This window comes from Terrapene carolina, unplaced genomic scaffold (genome assembly GCF_002925995.2).
Source record: "Terrapene carolina triunguis isolate 2854851 unplaced genomic scaffold, T_m_triunguis-2.0 Scaffold24, whole genome shotgun sequence".
Classification (NCBI taxonomy): Eukaryota; Metazoa; Chordata; order Testudines; family Emydidae; genus Terrapene; species Terrapene triunguis.
In genome coordinates this window covers 1954558-1970662 of record NW_020664375.1, presented here as the reverse complement: position 1 = coordinate 1970662, position 16105 = coordinate 1954558, and the positions used below count along the sequence as shown (strand labels likewise).

General features: G+C 41.6%; 1 protein-coding gene across 2 annotated transcripts in view; it reads right to left on the bottom strand.

The window, feature by feature from the left end:
* LOC112116991 (ubiquitin specific peptidase 9 X-linked) overlaps window positions 1-16105 on the bottom strand; it is a 182204-nt gene that overhangs the window by 28085 nt on the left and 138014 nt on the right. For both annotated transcript variants that reach the window (XM_026650144.1, XM_026650150.1), the window contains 4 exons: window positions 14409-14550; window positions 12954-13704; window positions 12035-12158; window positions 10266-10491 (listed from right to left, as the gene is read on the bottom strand). In XM_026650144.1, the coding sequence (XP_026505929.1) occupies window positions 10266-10491; window positions 12035-12158; window positions 12954-13704; window positions 14409-14550 (1243 nt within the window). The remainder of the gene's footprint in view (window positions 1-10265; window positions 10492-12034; window positions 12159-12953; window positions 13705-14408; window positions 14551-16105) is intronic.

The following is a 16105-nucleotide window of genomic DNA, read 5'->3' as shown; positions in this document are numbered from 1 at the left end:
TACTCCAGTTGAGGCCTAACCAGTGCAGAGTAGAGCGGAAGAATGACTTCTCGTGTCTTGCTCACAACACACCTGTTAATGCATCCCAGAATCATGTTTGCTTTTTTTGCAACAGCATCACACTGTTGAGCACAAGCTAAATATGAGTCCACTATAACCCCTAGATCCCTTTCTGCCATACTCCTTCCTAGACAGTCTCTTCCCATTCTGTATGTATGAAACTGACTGTTCCTTCCTAAGTGAAGTACTTTGCATTTGTCTTTATTAAACTTCATCCTGTTTACCTCAGACCAGTTCTCCAATTTGTCCAGATCATTTTGAATTTTGACCCTATCCTCCAAAGCAGTTGCAATCCCTCCCAGTTTGGTATCATCTGCATCCAGTTCTGGTGTCCACATTTTAAAAAGGATGTTGAAAATTGGAGAAAATGCCTTAAGCTAAACAACTTGAGCCCTTTGTTTTTCAGTGTATCTAAAAAAGAACGAGTGTTGACTTGATTACAGTGTATAAATTCCTTCACAGGGAGAAAATACTGAGTACTGAACAGGCTCTTAAATCTAGTGGAGAAAGGTATAACAAAACAATGTCTGGAAGCTGAAGCCAGATAAAAAATAGTGCCTAATTTCTAAATTTAATTGACCAGTGAGGGTAGATAGTCATCAGCCACTGCAATAAACTACCAAGGGAAGTGCTGACATCTCTTGGTAACTTCAAATCAAGACTGAATGCCTTTTTGGAAGGTATGTTTTGGCCAAAACACAAATTATGCTTTAGTCAAACAAGTTATTGGGCTCAATACAAGGGTATCTGGGTGAAATTTGACAGCCTGTGATATACAGGAAGTCAGATTAGATCATCTAATGGTCCCTTCTGGCCTTAAACTTCAAGAATCTTGCTCCACAATCACATCATCAAACCCAAGAGCTAGGTTTCAAAATCTCTTGGACTGAGAAGATGACATCCATTGTTCTAGTCAGACAAAAGAATAACTCTTGAAGCATTCTGGCATTATGTGGAACAGAGTCAAAAGAGATCTAAGTGAGTCTTTCCAGTTCTCCTTTAAATAGATTCTGAACACGAGTAAGACAAATCCCTGAGAGAAAGCTACAGAAAAGTGTAGGTGACATTAGATGTCTGCTTTACTGAAGACCTTAAGATGACCAAAAGCCTGCAGACAACAGGTAAAATAAACGGCAAAAGACAGAATGAAGTACCTTAAGTGCCAAATGAAATAGGTGAGTGGCTATTGCTAGCCTGGAAAAAAGACTTCTTTAAAATTTGTCCATGCTTTTGGTTAAAGAAATTAGTCAAGTAAACGTAAATAAAGGTTCTGAAACCCCAGACTGTCTTGGAATAGAACAGGGGTGGCCAACCTGCACCTGAGAAGGAGCCAGGGCATGGCAGGTTCAGGGAAGGGGGCAGGAAGGAGCGAGGGCCTCGGGGGAAGGGGTGAAGTAGGAGCAGGGCCTGTGGCAGAGTCAGGGGTTAAGCAATGAGTACCCCCCTCCCCCCAGCACATTGGAAAGTTGGCGCCTATAGCTCCAGCCCTGGAGTTAGTGCCTATGCAAGGAGCCACATATTAACTTCTGAAGAGCCACATGCAGCTCTGGAGCCACAGGTTAGCCACCCCTGGAACAGAACATAGATACTGTGAGACAGATTGACACTTAGGTTCCAACCCTGGAAACACTTGTGAATAGTCCCAATGAGTTTAAGGGAATGACTCATGTGCTTAAAATTACATACATGGGTAAGTGCTGCAGGATTGAGGTCTTAAATAAGCACTACAGCAATCATAATGGTTCAGGTGCTTTGGTACCTCACATGATATAAATGAGGAGACAGAATGAGATGCCCCTACGAGCTAATCTCTGGTAGACATCTAGATTAGAGGACATCTTTCCTCAATAGAGTCTGAATCGCTTGATATTAAACTGATGGAAATCTGCCCCCAAAAAACTTCAGGATATTTAGCAGATTCGCAAACTTCCAGCTAAAAAGACAATAATAACTGATACACTAAGACTAATTTAGTTATCTGTAGAACTGTAGCATGTATGGGCCATAATCGTGTATCAGGACCCGATTGTACTAGGCACTGTACAAACAGAACAAAAAGACAGATCGCAAACTGTTCAAGCCAAGGACTAAGCAAATCTCAGTAGACTACAGTGCATGGTCATATAGGAATATGGAGATATGCATTTACCAGGTCCACAGAAGTCTCCTTGAGACAGATGTTACCACTGAATCTATAGTCTCCATCTGGAATTTCGTTTTCTTCATCTGCTTGAGATCTAGAATGGCTGACCCTGTTCGCTTCTGGGCAATGAAGAAAATGGAGCACAGTCCTAAGAATTTTTTTCTAAGGGAACAGTTTCTATTGATCCTATGTCCAGGAGATGAAGAAGTTACTCACCTGATGCAGTAATGATAGTTCTTTGAAATGTGTCCCCCTATGGGTGCTCCACTGTAGGTGTGTCTGTGTCCCTGAGCAGCTGATCAGAGAACTTTGGTAGCAGCGTCAGTTCAGCCAGCACATGCGCTGCTTCCCACCTGCCATGGGGCTAGTTAGCATGCATAGGCGAACCCTCCCCTCAGTTCCTTCTCTACCACAGAGTCAAGTCAACTACTAGAACTCCAAAGTAGAGGGGAGGATGATGGGTCGTGGAGTACCCAGAGACACGCATCTCGTAGAACCATCATCACTGCACAAGGTGAGTAACTTTGTATTCAAGTAGTATCCCGATGGGAACTCCACTGTAAGTGACTCCTGAGCAGTGCCCACCACTAGAAGCTGGGACTTCGGAGTTGAGTTTGATATGGATGATAGAGCTGTGGGGCACCAAATTTGGTGTCTGGAGCTGAATCCTCCAGGATGGCATAATGTTCTTTCAAGGTGTGTGCAGATGCCCACGTAGCTACTCTGCAGTTTTCTGATATAGGGATAAAGCGATGGACGAGGAGACTGACCTCGTAGAGTACTTGCGTACTGAAGATGTGTTGTTACTCTGTTACAGTTGTGTAATGTTTAATACAGCTTGAGACCCACTTAGAGAGTCCTTGAGCTGAAATCGCTGTACCTTTTGGCTCATCTGTAATGGAGAGGAAGAGTCAGATTTTCTGAAAACTCTTGTCTGTCCAAATAGAAAGCCAAGGCTCTCCTCATGTCAAGCGTATGGAAGATGGCTTCCCTGTTATCCTGATGAGGTTTGGAATAAAAGGCTGGAAGCTGAATAAGCTGATTCATGCGGAAGTCACCTTGGGAGTGAACTCTGGATATGGTCTGAGCGTGACTGTCAGGGAAGAACACAGTGAAAGGGGTATGCGCCATCAGAGCCGTTATCTCCCCTATTCTTCTTGCAGAGTTGATGGCGATCAGAAACACCGTCTTCATGGAAAGGTGAGTCAATGAACAAATGGCCATAGGTTCCAATGGCAATCTAGTCAGTCCTTCTAGCACTAGGTTGAGATCCCATTGAGGATTGGGAAGTCTGGGTTGTGGGAAGAGGTTTGCCTTTGAGAAACCTCTTTGTAGTCAGATGGGAGAAGATTGAGTATCCATCTACCTGCTGGTGGAAAGTTGCAATTGCTACTAGATGAACCTTTTGCAAACTAATAGAGAGAGTCCAAATTTCTTGAGAGTCAACAGGTAGTCCAGGATTACTGGTAAGGTGCCTGTATTTGGAGTCACACCTTTGGACTGGCATCAGATCAGAAATCTCTTCTATTTTTGTAGATGGGTATAATGAGCCGCTCCTTTCCTCCTGTGCCTCCTCTGAGCAAGATGTCTATGTGCTGGAACCATGAAGGAGTCATGGTTTGAGCCGCAGAATCCACAGGATGGAAGGTCTGTCTGATGTTCTGCGATAGGAAGTAATGTATGATTGAAATGTTGCAGTAAGCATCTTGGAGGTCGAGGGCCAAGAACCAATCTCCATTTTCTAACGTTGGAATGATCTTTGATAACGTGACCATCCTGAACTTCTGAGCCTTGATAAATTTGTTGAGGGCTCAGAATCCCAGTATGGGTCTCCAACGCCCTTTTTTCTTCAGTATCAGGAAGTAACGAGAATAGAAACCCTCCACCCCTTAGATGTATGGGCACTGGCTCACTGAAGAGGGACAGTGAAGGGTATTTGAAAGGGGGGAGGGAGAAGAAATGGATGGAGTATACATCCCAGATGATCTCCAGCACCAATTGGTGAGAGGTTATCCATTCCCAGGTGCTGCAGAATGGAGGGAGATGTCCCCGAAGGGATGAGTGGAATTTTCCACAGTGATGCAGCGGTGAGAAGAGTGTTCTATAAACACCTCAACCAACCTGTCAAAACTGTCTTTTCAAGGTGGAGGGTTGAGGGGAAGTTTGCTGAGATCCTGATGTCTTCTGTCTAGGGAACCTGGGACTTCTTCCTTTCGGGTTCATGTGATCTCTGTGAATATTGAGATGAATATTGTGATGAGCAGAGCTTGAATGGAGGCTGATGACTACATTTTCTTTTGTATCCAGGAGTATAGATCCTGAGGGATCGAAGGGTGGCCCTGGAATCTTTTAATGTGTGAAGGGAGGCATGGGTCATCTCTGCAAATAGCTTCGTCCCTTCAAAAGGATGGTCCTCCACAGTTAATTGGACCTCCTTTGGGAAGCCAGACAGATGAAGCCATGAAGACTGTCTCACCACAATAGCAGTAGAGATCAAACTAAGCTTGGCATAGTTTTGATAGTCATATTTAGCCAACAAGGCATGACAGTTCGCTACTAGGAACTGGAGGGTGGCCGAGGAATTCCTGCAAAAAAGGTCCAGGCGCTTCCAGTTACCGTCATAAGGGGTGGACTTAAACTGGTGTTGGTGTCCCTTAGAAATAACCGCATCCACAATGATCGAATTAGGAGGTGGGTGTGAAAACAAATTCCTGTGTCTTTCGCTGGCACATAATATTTCTTGCCTGCCCACTTGCAAGTTGGTGGGACAGATGCGGGAGTCTGCCATATTATCTCGGCAGGGTCCAATAGAGGCTCGTTAATAGGGAGGGCCACTCTGGAAGACGTAGAAAAATGTAAAATGTCCACCAGCTTCTGGTGCGACTCAGTCACCCCTTGCAGAGGTATTTGTAGTGCTCCTGCCACCCTCTGTGCCAAGTCTTGGAGTAGTTTAAAGTTATCAGCCCTGGATGGCAGAGGGGGCATCACCATCTCACATCAGATGACAACAACGAGAAGTGGGATTGAGAAGTGATTTCCTCCTCAACTTGGGCCTCCAGTTCCTCCCTTGCCTGCTCAGGGGGTTCAGAGGCCCTTGAAGCAGCAGCTGAAGGAGGGTACTTCCTTGGCTACTGGTATGCCACAGCAGAGATGGAGGCCTGTTACCTTTGGACCTAAGGATCCCAGTACAGCCACATTGATGGGAAGGGGCCCAGTGGTTAGTACCACAGCTGCCCAAAACCAGGGAGGCTGTGGGTCTGAGGGGCAGTATGCCTGATGGCAGGTAAGAAGAGTGGAGGGAAGCCAGGTCCTCTTGCTCACTTTCTGACTCCTACAACGAAAAGGGTGGTGTGCGGTAGGAAGTCATTGATGAAACAAGGGCTCTGGGTGAACTTGGTACCGGGGCCCCGGTACTGAGCAGAGGAGAGTCTGGTGCTTCAGAAACTGAAAGATCCGTTGTGCATTGGAAATCTGTGCGGAGGGTGTCAGTGATGAGAGACTTGTACCGACTGAGTCGAAGACGTGGACCTGACAGCAGTGTCCATCTGTGCCTGGCGTATCACCGGCAGTACCAATCTTGATGTCTGTACCAATGGAGCCTTCTGTAGGGTGGAACTATGTTTCTCATGCCTCCGTGGTACCAGTGCTTCTTTGCCTGCTCCCATTGGGTCTTTCTTTATGCAGCCTGACTTGCTCTGTCCATTTGGTACTGCCCATGCCCTGGGTACCAGATTTAGACAGCTTCAGTGCTGTTGGTACTGCTGATAATGACTGAGCCGGAGATCACTTATGGCTTGGTCGGGACTCGCTATGGGGACTCACAGACCTTTTCTTAAAAGCCTTATGTGAGTGGCTCACGGGCGTCTGCCTGGGCTCACCTCCCTTCAAAGTAGACGGTTGCAGACGTTGGGACTCTGGACACTGAAGGGCTGACTCCATGAGTAGGCGTTAGAGCCTCAATTCTCTCTCTTTCCTGGATCTGGGCTTCAGTTGTTGACACAAGCCACACTTCTGTGGAATGTTTCTCTCTCACAGGCAGAGAACGCACAGCGATTGTCCATTGGTCACTGGTATAGATTCCTTACAACTAAAGGACTTTTTGAAGCCTGGAGAGGGCCAGGCATACCCTTGTCGCAAGGTGGTTCCCTTCCCCCCCACAGGGGCTGGCGGAAGGCAAAGTCCTTTTCTCCTCCTCCTCTTTTTTTTTTTAAGGCAACAGCCAAAATAAAATGTAAACGAAGTAAAGAAAAAAGGCTTCAAGAGAAGCTACAGATTAGCAATTTTAAGAGAGTTAATGATCTGTGAATAGACAACTATAGTTCCATCTCTAGCCAGGGCAGTTGAGAAGGAACTGAGGAGGGTTCGCCCACGCACGTGTGGGCTAAAGGGACACTACTACCAAAGTTCTCGAATCAGCAGCATCGGGACTCAGACACACCTACAGTGGAGCACCCATACAGACACTACTCAAAGAAGAAGCAAGATTTTGTTTAACACTGGCTTACGTTTGAGGGGGTTGCTCAAGACGGGGGATTGGATTAAGAAGGGATGACGTGGGGCCTTTTGTTGCTTTTTCCTGGAACTGAGGGTCCTGTGGCACCTTTGAGACTAACAGAAGTATTGGGAGCATAAGCTTTCGTGGGTAAGAACCTCACTTCTTCAGATTCTTCAGATGACTTGCATCTGAAGAAGTGAGGTTCTTACCCACGAAAGCTTATGCTCCCAATACGTCTGTTAGTCTCAAAGGTGGCACAGGACCCTCTGTTGCTTTTTACAGATTCAGACTAACACGGCTACCCCTCTGATACTAGTTCCAGGAAGTATCTGCTACCTCTCTCACCCACTTGTCTGTGGTCGATCAAGGCCATTCTCTGAGAAGTGGAAAATTCTGACACCTAGATTCAGGTCTGGGTGGAGGCACATTTGTTTGTTCTCATAGTGGACTCAGAAGAAGTAGATCCACTTCTGGATTTTCCACCCCCATGCAGGGTTTCTGCCCTGATATACTCGTTGTCTTTTGTTTGATTCCTTTGTGAGGAGGATGGACAAAAGCAGCATTTTTGTCTGTTGCTGGGTTTTGTCGTCCCTCAGACTACTGGGTGGGGAGGGGCAAAAGTGTTTTGGTTTGGCTGTGCCTTTTGCCACTAGTTTTTCCCAAAAAGGAGAGAGCCTGGGAATTTAGATGAGCACATAATTTGTTTAGAGTGAGCATCAACCTTCCAGGGACAAAGCCAGATGTGACAGCTGGGTGCTGAGGTGGATACCATGGCCCTGACTGAAAATCTCATTGTATCCATTGAGGCATTTGCCACAAAGGCTGTTGCTAGTGAAAATTTGCTTATGTGTAGACCAAAAGTCAGGATGGTCTGTCTTTCATGGCCTTAAGGCCAATCAGCTAAAACGTTGTGACTTGGAAAACATGTAGCCGCTAGGGATGCTCTAAGGGTGGCTGATGAAGCCCCTTCTGCAGGTGGCTTTCATCTTTCTATTAGCTGGATTTTTGGTAAAGAAATCTCCTTCAGATGAGATTACCATATCTTTGCTAGAGATGCCACCTTGGCATCAATCTTTGGTATGTCTGTAATATTTTTTGGCTATTGCAACTTGTAATACCTAAGGGTAAATGCATAAGCAGGCATGTACTTATCAGGGGTTTTCCACTCCTCTCTGATCACATCCTCAAAAATGGATGTTTCAGGTAAGGATTTAGAAAGCAGGTTATTTACTTTTAGGCTTGTCCCTCTGCCTGCTCAGGTTGGATCTCAATTGTGGATGCAACCTTTTGTACATGGTTTCAAACACTGGGGAGGAGTGGGGGAGAAAGACCCTTTGTTGCATTTTTTCTCTATCCTGCTCAGAGCATGAATCTGAGAGGTCCCCTTCCTCAGTAGTGGAGCAGCTATCTGAGTTAGAGAATGAATCTCTCTTAGGGGGGTTTTTTTTTTTTTAAACCTTTTCTTTTCCTTTTTTTCTCTTTTTGGATTTTGTAACGTTTCTGGCCCGCTTTGTAAGCGCTGCCACCTTTCTGTAGCAAGCTTTATATGCAGTGCCTTGAGCTCTCTAGATACGTCTTCCTCAGTGTCCTCCCCTTTGGAGTCCCACTCCCTCTGCCAAGGGAATGGGATTTCATTGCTGGAGTTCTCCAATTCAAACTGAGAAGAAGAGGAACAGAGAACTTATACCTCATTTTAGGTCCAGGAGGAGTGGAAATCTGTAGATCCTTAAGGGTTTTTCCTTCCGGTCCTGTTCTGCCCCAGGATTTACCCCCTGGGCTGGCCAGATAAAGTTCTCCTCAACCTTGGAATCGCTCCCTCTCTCTGTTGCCAGATCAGGCTTTTCTATGCTGGAATTGCAGCTTCTTGGGGCAGAAGGAACTAACGTGCCTGTCCAATTCAGAGTCCCATGCCCTAGCAGTGCAAAGGTTGGTTGGCTGAGAAAAAGCAGGGCATAACTGACCCTCCAAAGAGCCCGTAAAAGCTGTCTCACAAATAGCACATTGCTTGGATTTAGCTTGGTAGCTCTGCCATGCAGGGGCACCGGGCACCAGGGGGGCGCTAGAGTGCTGTCTCTAGGTGGTTGACAGCATCTCACTGCTAAATAGCTGATCTAGGAAAGGGAGAAAATAGAAACCCTGTTCCTAATACACAAAAAAACCAGATACAATAATAAACTGACAAAGAAAAGTCAGGAGCAAAGTGAACCACCACATGACTGCTGAAGTGGAGGCAGACATTCTGGCAGCACACAGAAGGCCAGAAAAGCAGGCATGGCTAGCACGGACTGTGCTACAGCTTTGAAATGCCTCCAGAAACTGCAGACCGGAGGGGAATATCCCGTATCTATCTGAATTGTGGGAGACACTGGGCTACAGAAAAGAGCCTACTATTTGTGACTCCTTATTTCACAGAACAGAAGCCTGTGCTTTTGATTCTGAAAGTCCTGGCTTCAGACTCTGGCTGACATCCCATAGTGGGGTGCCATATATAGCAGTTCTCAAAACTAAGAGCAGGAGACCACTAAGTGAAGAAGTGTAAGTGGTTCTGGAGAACTGCACTCAGTACCCGGTAGCGGAATTCGGAATCAGAGGACATTCCCACATTAATGACAGGGAGACACAAAATGTGTCTGCACTGATTTCCAGAAAGACCTACAACCACTACCTCCACATTCCCCACCCCTTAAAAAAAAAAAAAAGTCAAATCTGCTTTCTGCAAAGGAAGACAACAGAATGGTTAAAACAGCTGGGTTGCTAAGGAAGAGGGGAAGTAGTAGGCTCAAAAATCCAAGCAGCAGATCCGTCTACTTACATTACAAAGGAACTTGGAGCTGCCCCATTTTGCAGAATAGATTACACTTGAACAGAAAAAATGACTGTGGGAGACAGGGGATAGTGCATCATTATTTATTACAACAGTGCAATAAATAATGCAGATGCAGAAGTTTTCATTCAGCTTTTAATATAAAAACAGCTGCTGGGTCTAAGTGCATAGCTGATACATCAAATCCACCTGTGGAGACTATAAAAGGGGACGAAACAAGGATAATATAGCAAGATTTGAACTGCCACATGAAGTAAAACTATCAGTGATTAAAACATGCCCAGCTTCATCACAGAGGCTCTATTGCTAAATTTTACACCATTTATCACTTTCTGAAGAATACAAGTTGAAAATTAATAAAGCCTACTTCTGTCACTGCTTTGATACTTACACTCTGTAGTTACTAATCTGATGGAGTGAAGGTTTGTTTTTGGAATTGTAATAACTACAACATTAATTTTACGCATCCAGACTGACCAGATAAAAAAGTAGTAAACTTTTTTCTTTTGAACTACATTGAAATCATGATTTTTGCTGCCTCTAGTGTTGCAGGAGTTTGAATGAAAAACCTGAGGCTCACCTCCATTAAAACCAGAAGAGTTATAAGAAATTATAAACAAATATTTGTTTATAAACAATCGTGCAGAGTTTGCAGCTTTGATGTGGACACTTGTTCCAAATGAGCATTTAAACAAGTTGCCAAACAAATAAGTAGGTGTTTAGACTGAAAACTGTGTAAATACCTGACTAGATGGTCCAGGAGAGGCAAAAGGTGAAGGACACGGTCCATCTTGCAATGAAAAATGTGCAATAAATACTATAAGCTTTGCAAATGCACCCCTCACTTCAGCACTAGGGCATTCCAAAAGATACTCAGAGAAGCGGTTTGAAACATTAAAAAGGACGTTGTGTGCAAACCAAAAGCGTACATTCTTGCTGTGACGAAGGAGGATGCATAATGCATCATACCTGAAACAGAGAAGATAATATCACAGTTGTAATGTAACATCGGACTTAAAATAATAACTTTAACAGATATTGACAAGATGCAACCCTCATTTTCTATAGCATAAATGTCTTCCATTTGCTGTCCTGCACCACCCATTCCTTTAGAAATTGTACAGAAATCTGCTTTTTCCTCAAACATAGGTCTATTTGATCATCTGTTCATATCTCCACAGAGAATGTGATTACTTATCCTGACTAGAGCTGTCTTAACTGTTTTGTTCACTAAACAGTAAAAAGGAACACACTGTGGTTTTCTTTCATACAAATTATTTCAAATGAAAGTACCGCAATTAGAGTTAAATATTAAGCCAAAAGGCTTCCATTTCCATCTCCAACACATGCCAAAAAGCAATACGTACCCCAACTTCATCAAATTTGCACTCTAATGTAGGCTCCCAAGCTGAGAGTCATCGCAGACTCAATTCCTCTGTGGATCAGGCACAGAGGGGGGGAAGCATAACTGATCAATGGGTTACACAAGCACCAGGTGGGTCAAGACAAATATGAAATGTGTATTTTGGTGATTCACACCATAATTTACAGTTTATCGTAGTTTCGAAGTACAAAACCTGCTTTAAAAAGGTCTTCTGATTGTGTGAATCACATGCAGTTGTACTACCCCCACCCACAGATCAGCAGCAGGTTATGAGAACTTTTTGATCATCAGATTCCTAGTAGACCCTTACTACTTGAGCTACACGAGTAAATGCTAGCTCCTTTCTAGACCAGTCACTGGAGGAGGGTTTAACACCTTCCCAGTGTGTTACACAACTATTTACTAGTCAGAAATCGAGTATTGATGATTCTATTCCCAGCTCTGGAAGAAGAGGGGGGTTTATGGTGGTTAGCGATTGACTAAACCAGTATGGGTTAGCCTTTCTGAAAGACAGTACGGTACAGAGCCTCAGATGGGTTTCTCGTGTTTCAGACCTGGGCTCTTGGTTTTGGCAGTGAAGTTGCATAAACTCTCAGCTAATGTATTTTTTAAAATGGGAGGTGATGCGTTTGTGTCCCAGAGTATTAGATTTCTTGCAAAAGGGATAACAAAGAAAACGGACAATCCAGTGAAAAACTGCCAGAAGTGGTGATTGCAAACTCTTGCAAATCTCTGCACCAGGTCATTTTTCATCAAACCACCATGAGAAATTCAAACAGTGCTCAGAGATTATATTCTGTGTTTTGGTTTTTGCCATTGCAATGGAGATTTTTTTACAGAAAATATTGTTAAATCTGAATTCTGTAACACAACCTTTACTATGGTATAGTTTATTCCTGCACAATCATCATATACATCAAAAGGAGGCTAGCTCTCACTTCAATTTAGGGCTCAATATCTCCCCTGTACTTTCCCATCCAGATTTAGCTCTCATCTCCACATACACATTTGAAATAGACATGGAATGAATACCTCAAACAGTTTTAATACTATTTTTACACAACTTGAATTTCCTTAAAGGAAACCAAACTCTCAAAACGGTAGAGTCATTGTTAAAGACAAATATACCAATCACTAGCAGGGCCACGGACTATTTTCTTTGTGTGAAATCCTGTGGTGAAGAGAAATCTAGCAGCTAGCTGAATACTAATCATAGTTATTTCTTCTGCTTCAGGCAACAGGTGATCTTGTCCTAAAGAAAAATGAAAAAACTCAAGTGTAGACAAAATAAAACACAAATAATTTTACCTACAATTGGCAAAATGACTAACTAATGTTCTTGTTTGGTAGCATAAACCTGGTCAAAACAGACTCTAACAATGTCCAGAGCCTCTCATTACTGATTAAGGCCTTATCTTTCAAAAGCGAACAGTAATTATGGGTTAACTTGAGATACCTTAAAGAGGCAGTGCTCAGGTTCCACTCTCTGAAAAAAATAGGCTGCTTTCAGGTAATTCTATGTCCCCAACTTGAGATATTAGTCACTTCTGAAAAATTAGACCTAACCTTGAAAATTTGGTTAGGTAACAGCTGAGTGATGGAGTTAATCAACCAAAGCAGCTGCTGCTTATTACTTTTGCCTTTACTAACAAACACTTAAACAAAAGGTAAGTAACTTCAACAAACAAGTAAGACTTCAAGAAACGGATGGCAGGAAAAAAATGGCAATAGTATTATAGAAATGTAATAAATCTGGTATCCGTAAGAATTATTTGAGTTTAGTGATTTTTGAAAAACAATTTAACATAATAGATAAAAAATAACTTAAATCCTTTTTAAAATGAAAATCAGAAAAATTATTCTAATGGTGCAGGTAACCTTAAAGAAAAGCAGTACCCATTAGAAAAAAAAGTTGTTTAAAACAAAATGCAATAAATTAACTTTTGCTAGGACTCAAGAATTCTAGACAATGATCATAAAATCTTTCCTGGCAACAGACTAATTTTCTATAAGAACAATATATTATAAGAAGCTTTTAAATACTAACCTGGAGGAGGATTTAAGTAGACACTATTACAAGTAAGCAATTTCTTTATAAACTGGAAATATTCTAGACTGTACTGCATACGGTTATGCATGAATTGCACATTCTGTTTCCGTACACTTCGCTCAATGGCTGATGGCATTTTAATCTGGTGGGGTTTAGTGGTCATAGCTAGTTCTGAAATATATTTTATTAGTTCATTGTCTTTATCCATTGTGTCCATACGTTCATAAAAAAGAATGTAAGCATTCCACCACCTCTTCTGGCGTCTGTAGGACATGCGCTTCATCATATGATCAAACACCTCCCCCATGTACTCTCCACCAAAACATTGATTTTTCATTTCTTCGTCATCATCCATTTTACACTCTGTTACATCTCCATCATCAAATTTATACCATCGATTTTTCTCACCATCTCCACCATTTCTCTGGATAATGTAAGAGTAATAATGTCCACCACTGGCCTGACCACTGTGTACTAGTACACCAACTAGCCTGTATTTAGTGCTCCCAGAGTGCTCGTTTTCTGGCTGTTCATTTTGTATCAACTGATTTTCAGGATTTACATCATCTCCTTCCAATTTAGCTACACCTGCCACTGTATAAGGCTCCATGTCCAGCTCCCGTGGAAATTCAAAATAATCATTGAACTTGATTGCACATTCCCTTTCCCAGTCATAGTCAAATCGTTTTAACTGGATAGCAAGAACTGGAGGCAACTTCTTAATCAACAAGCGTTTCACTGTATCAACCTAAAAAAACATAACCAAACAGTATATTAACAGATACTGATTCTTAAATTTTCATTATCACTCAACACAAAATCTAAGGTCTAATGATGAAAAACCCATTTAATAAATACTTTCAATGTTTATCAATAATATACTGAGAAACTTCAGCATCAATATAATCTTGGCTGCAAAGCAAACAACATAGTGTAAACAGCATTTCAAATTTACTAAAATGAGCATGCAATGGACTTGGAAGTAAAATATCATCCTTAACATCTCATTGAATTATTGCTAACTATTAAAACAGTAGCAGTTCTCTACAGCCTACATTACCATGAGATCATCTGATCTGTTATACATTTCAAACAAATTTCCAAGTTACTTCTGAAAGGTTTGCTTACCAATCCACTTTTCCTTAAGCTGATAAACACTTTCAAAAAAATTCACCACTAAAAAACAGGGCTGCAGTAACTTTAGGTATAAGAGAGAAGCAGGTTGGTCATTTGAGATCTGGATTCCTGACAAATTCTAAAGTCTTTTATTTAAATAAATGATTGTTTCTCAGAAATATTCACAGTGAAACTGCCCCACCCAACCACGGACTGATAAATTATCTATGTACTAAAAAATCATCAAATTTAAATATATTATGCTAAAAACAAGCTAAAATTCTGTTAAACCAGTAACAAACTTGCACAAAAATAAATCACAAAAAGGATCATTACCTTTTTGTTGCATTTTTCACAATGATATGCATTTGCACCTTCCAATAAGTCTCCTTTGACATATTGTTCCAAAGAGTCAAGCAGGTTTTGGTGATTTCTAATATCTACATTCAGAGTTGTAAAGGATTCCTCGCACTCGTACCTACAGATATGATGGGAGGGGGAGGGGGGAGAGAGATACAAACGTGTTTGGCAATTTTACATGGTTTGCAAAACACTAGCATAAAAAGTTTTGTTAGACATTTTATTACAACAGTTTGACACTCGAAAATAAGTCACTTTATTATATAAACTTATGTATTTAGAGTCACTGCTTCAACTATCAAAGATGCCAGTTGAAATTACTTCCTCTGAAGTGTTAATTCAAAATGGTAGATCGTTATTTTTAAAACAAACAGTCTGATGTGTTCAAAGTACAATAGGTTTGTATTAAGCTTCAACATGAGCTCCTTCCCAAACCACAGCCCTCCACCAGGTGATTGATACTCCCCAAAAAAGGATAAACGGTTTACAAAAATAAGTATTTACCACAGAAAACAACTCCATCCCCTGAAGCTAACAACAGCCACTTGGAGTGAATCAGTAAAGATGGCATCACAGTAAGCAGACATGAAGAATGACTAAAAGAATATGCTACTGTTTGTGTTGCATTGCAGATTTGAATTGTGGCACTTATTTGAGTGCACTCCAGCTGTGTTCAATGTGTTAGGTGTAGTAGTATTGAACGGTGGCGGGATTAGTTGGAGCAGATTAGCAGATGTGTTACTATGAACCTCTTGCTCAAATTTCAACCACTAGTCCTACCCCGGACACTCATGAGGCATTGCAAATTTCAAAACAATTCAAGTAAGCACATAGATTTTAGAGCACTTAGAAAAATGATCTGTTAAAACAGTTGGTCTCAATCTTAATAGCTGCTCAGTTATAGCAATAGGTACATTTCTTTTTATAAGTAACACATCAGATGATAATTTTTTCTGTATGGAGTGTTTGACAACACAATGTATAGTCAGTTCCACTGGTTTCTTTGTACAGTCACTCAGTTTCTCCTGCTGAGCAGGACTTTGGCACAACAACAGAACAGAAAAATATTTGAGAGAGAGGAAAATGAAACTGTAAAACCACAAAATTGGTAGGGGCATTCAGAGGCAGGTATAGTACCTGAAACTACTTTTAGCTCATGTGTCTGAAAGTGCATACACAGGCTAAGAAGAATTGGATTTTTATTGGTAAATGTCGGTAAACGTCTATTTCACTGTGCACACACAAACAGATGAAAAATAATTCCACCAATAAGCAGCAAACTGGACAGATAGGCAAAGAAAGAAAAATGCTGCTTGAGAACTTAAGGTATGATTTAAAGATATTTACTTTGTATATTTTGATGTGATGTTAACAATTTGTGTTTTAACTGATATAAAATTTTAACTTTTTGAATCACATCTACTGTTACTAAATTATTGCCTGACCCTCCACCATAATTTCACAACTGTGAAAATTTTAATAGATAAAAATAAAAATATTAAGAACATACATTGATATCTGTCAAAACTATAAAAAATTAAATAGAAATTCTGTCAAGCCTATGCATACATTTAAAGTTGATATCCCTTTAATTATAGGTAAGAAACAATGTAAGAAAAATTACATATAACTGTCTCTTGCTAAGTTAAGAGTAAAAAAAATTTAAAATCCCC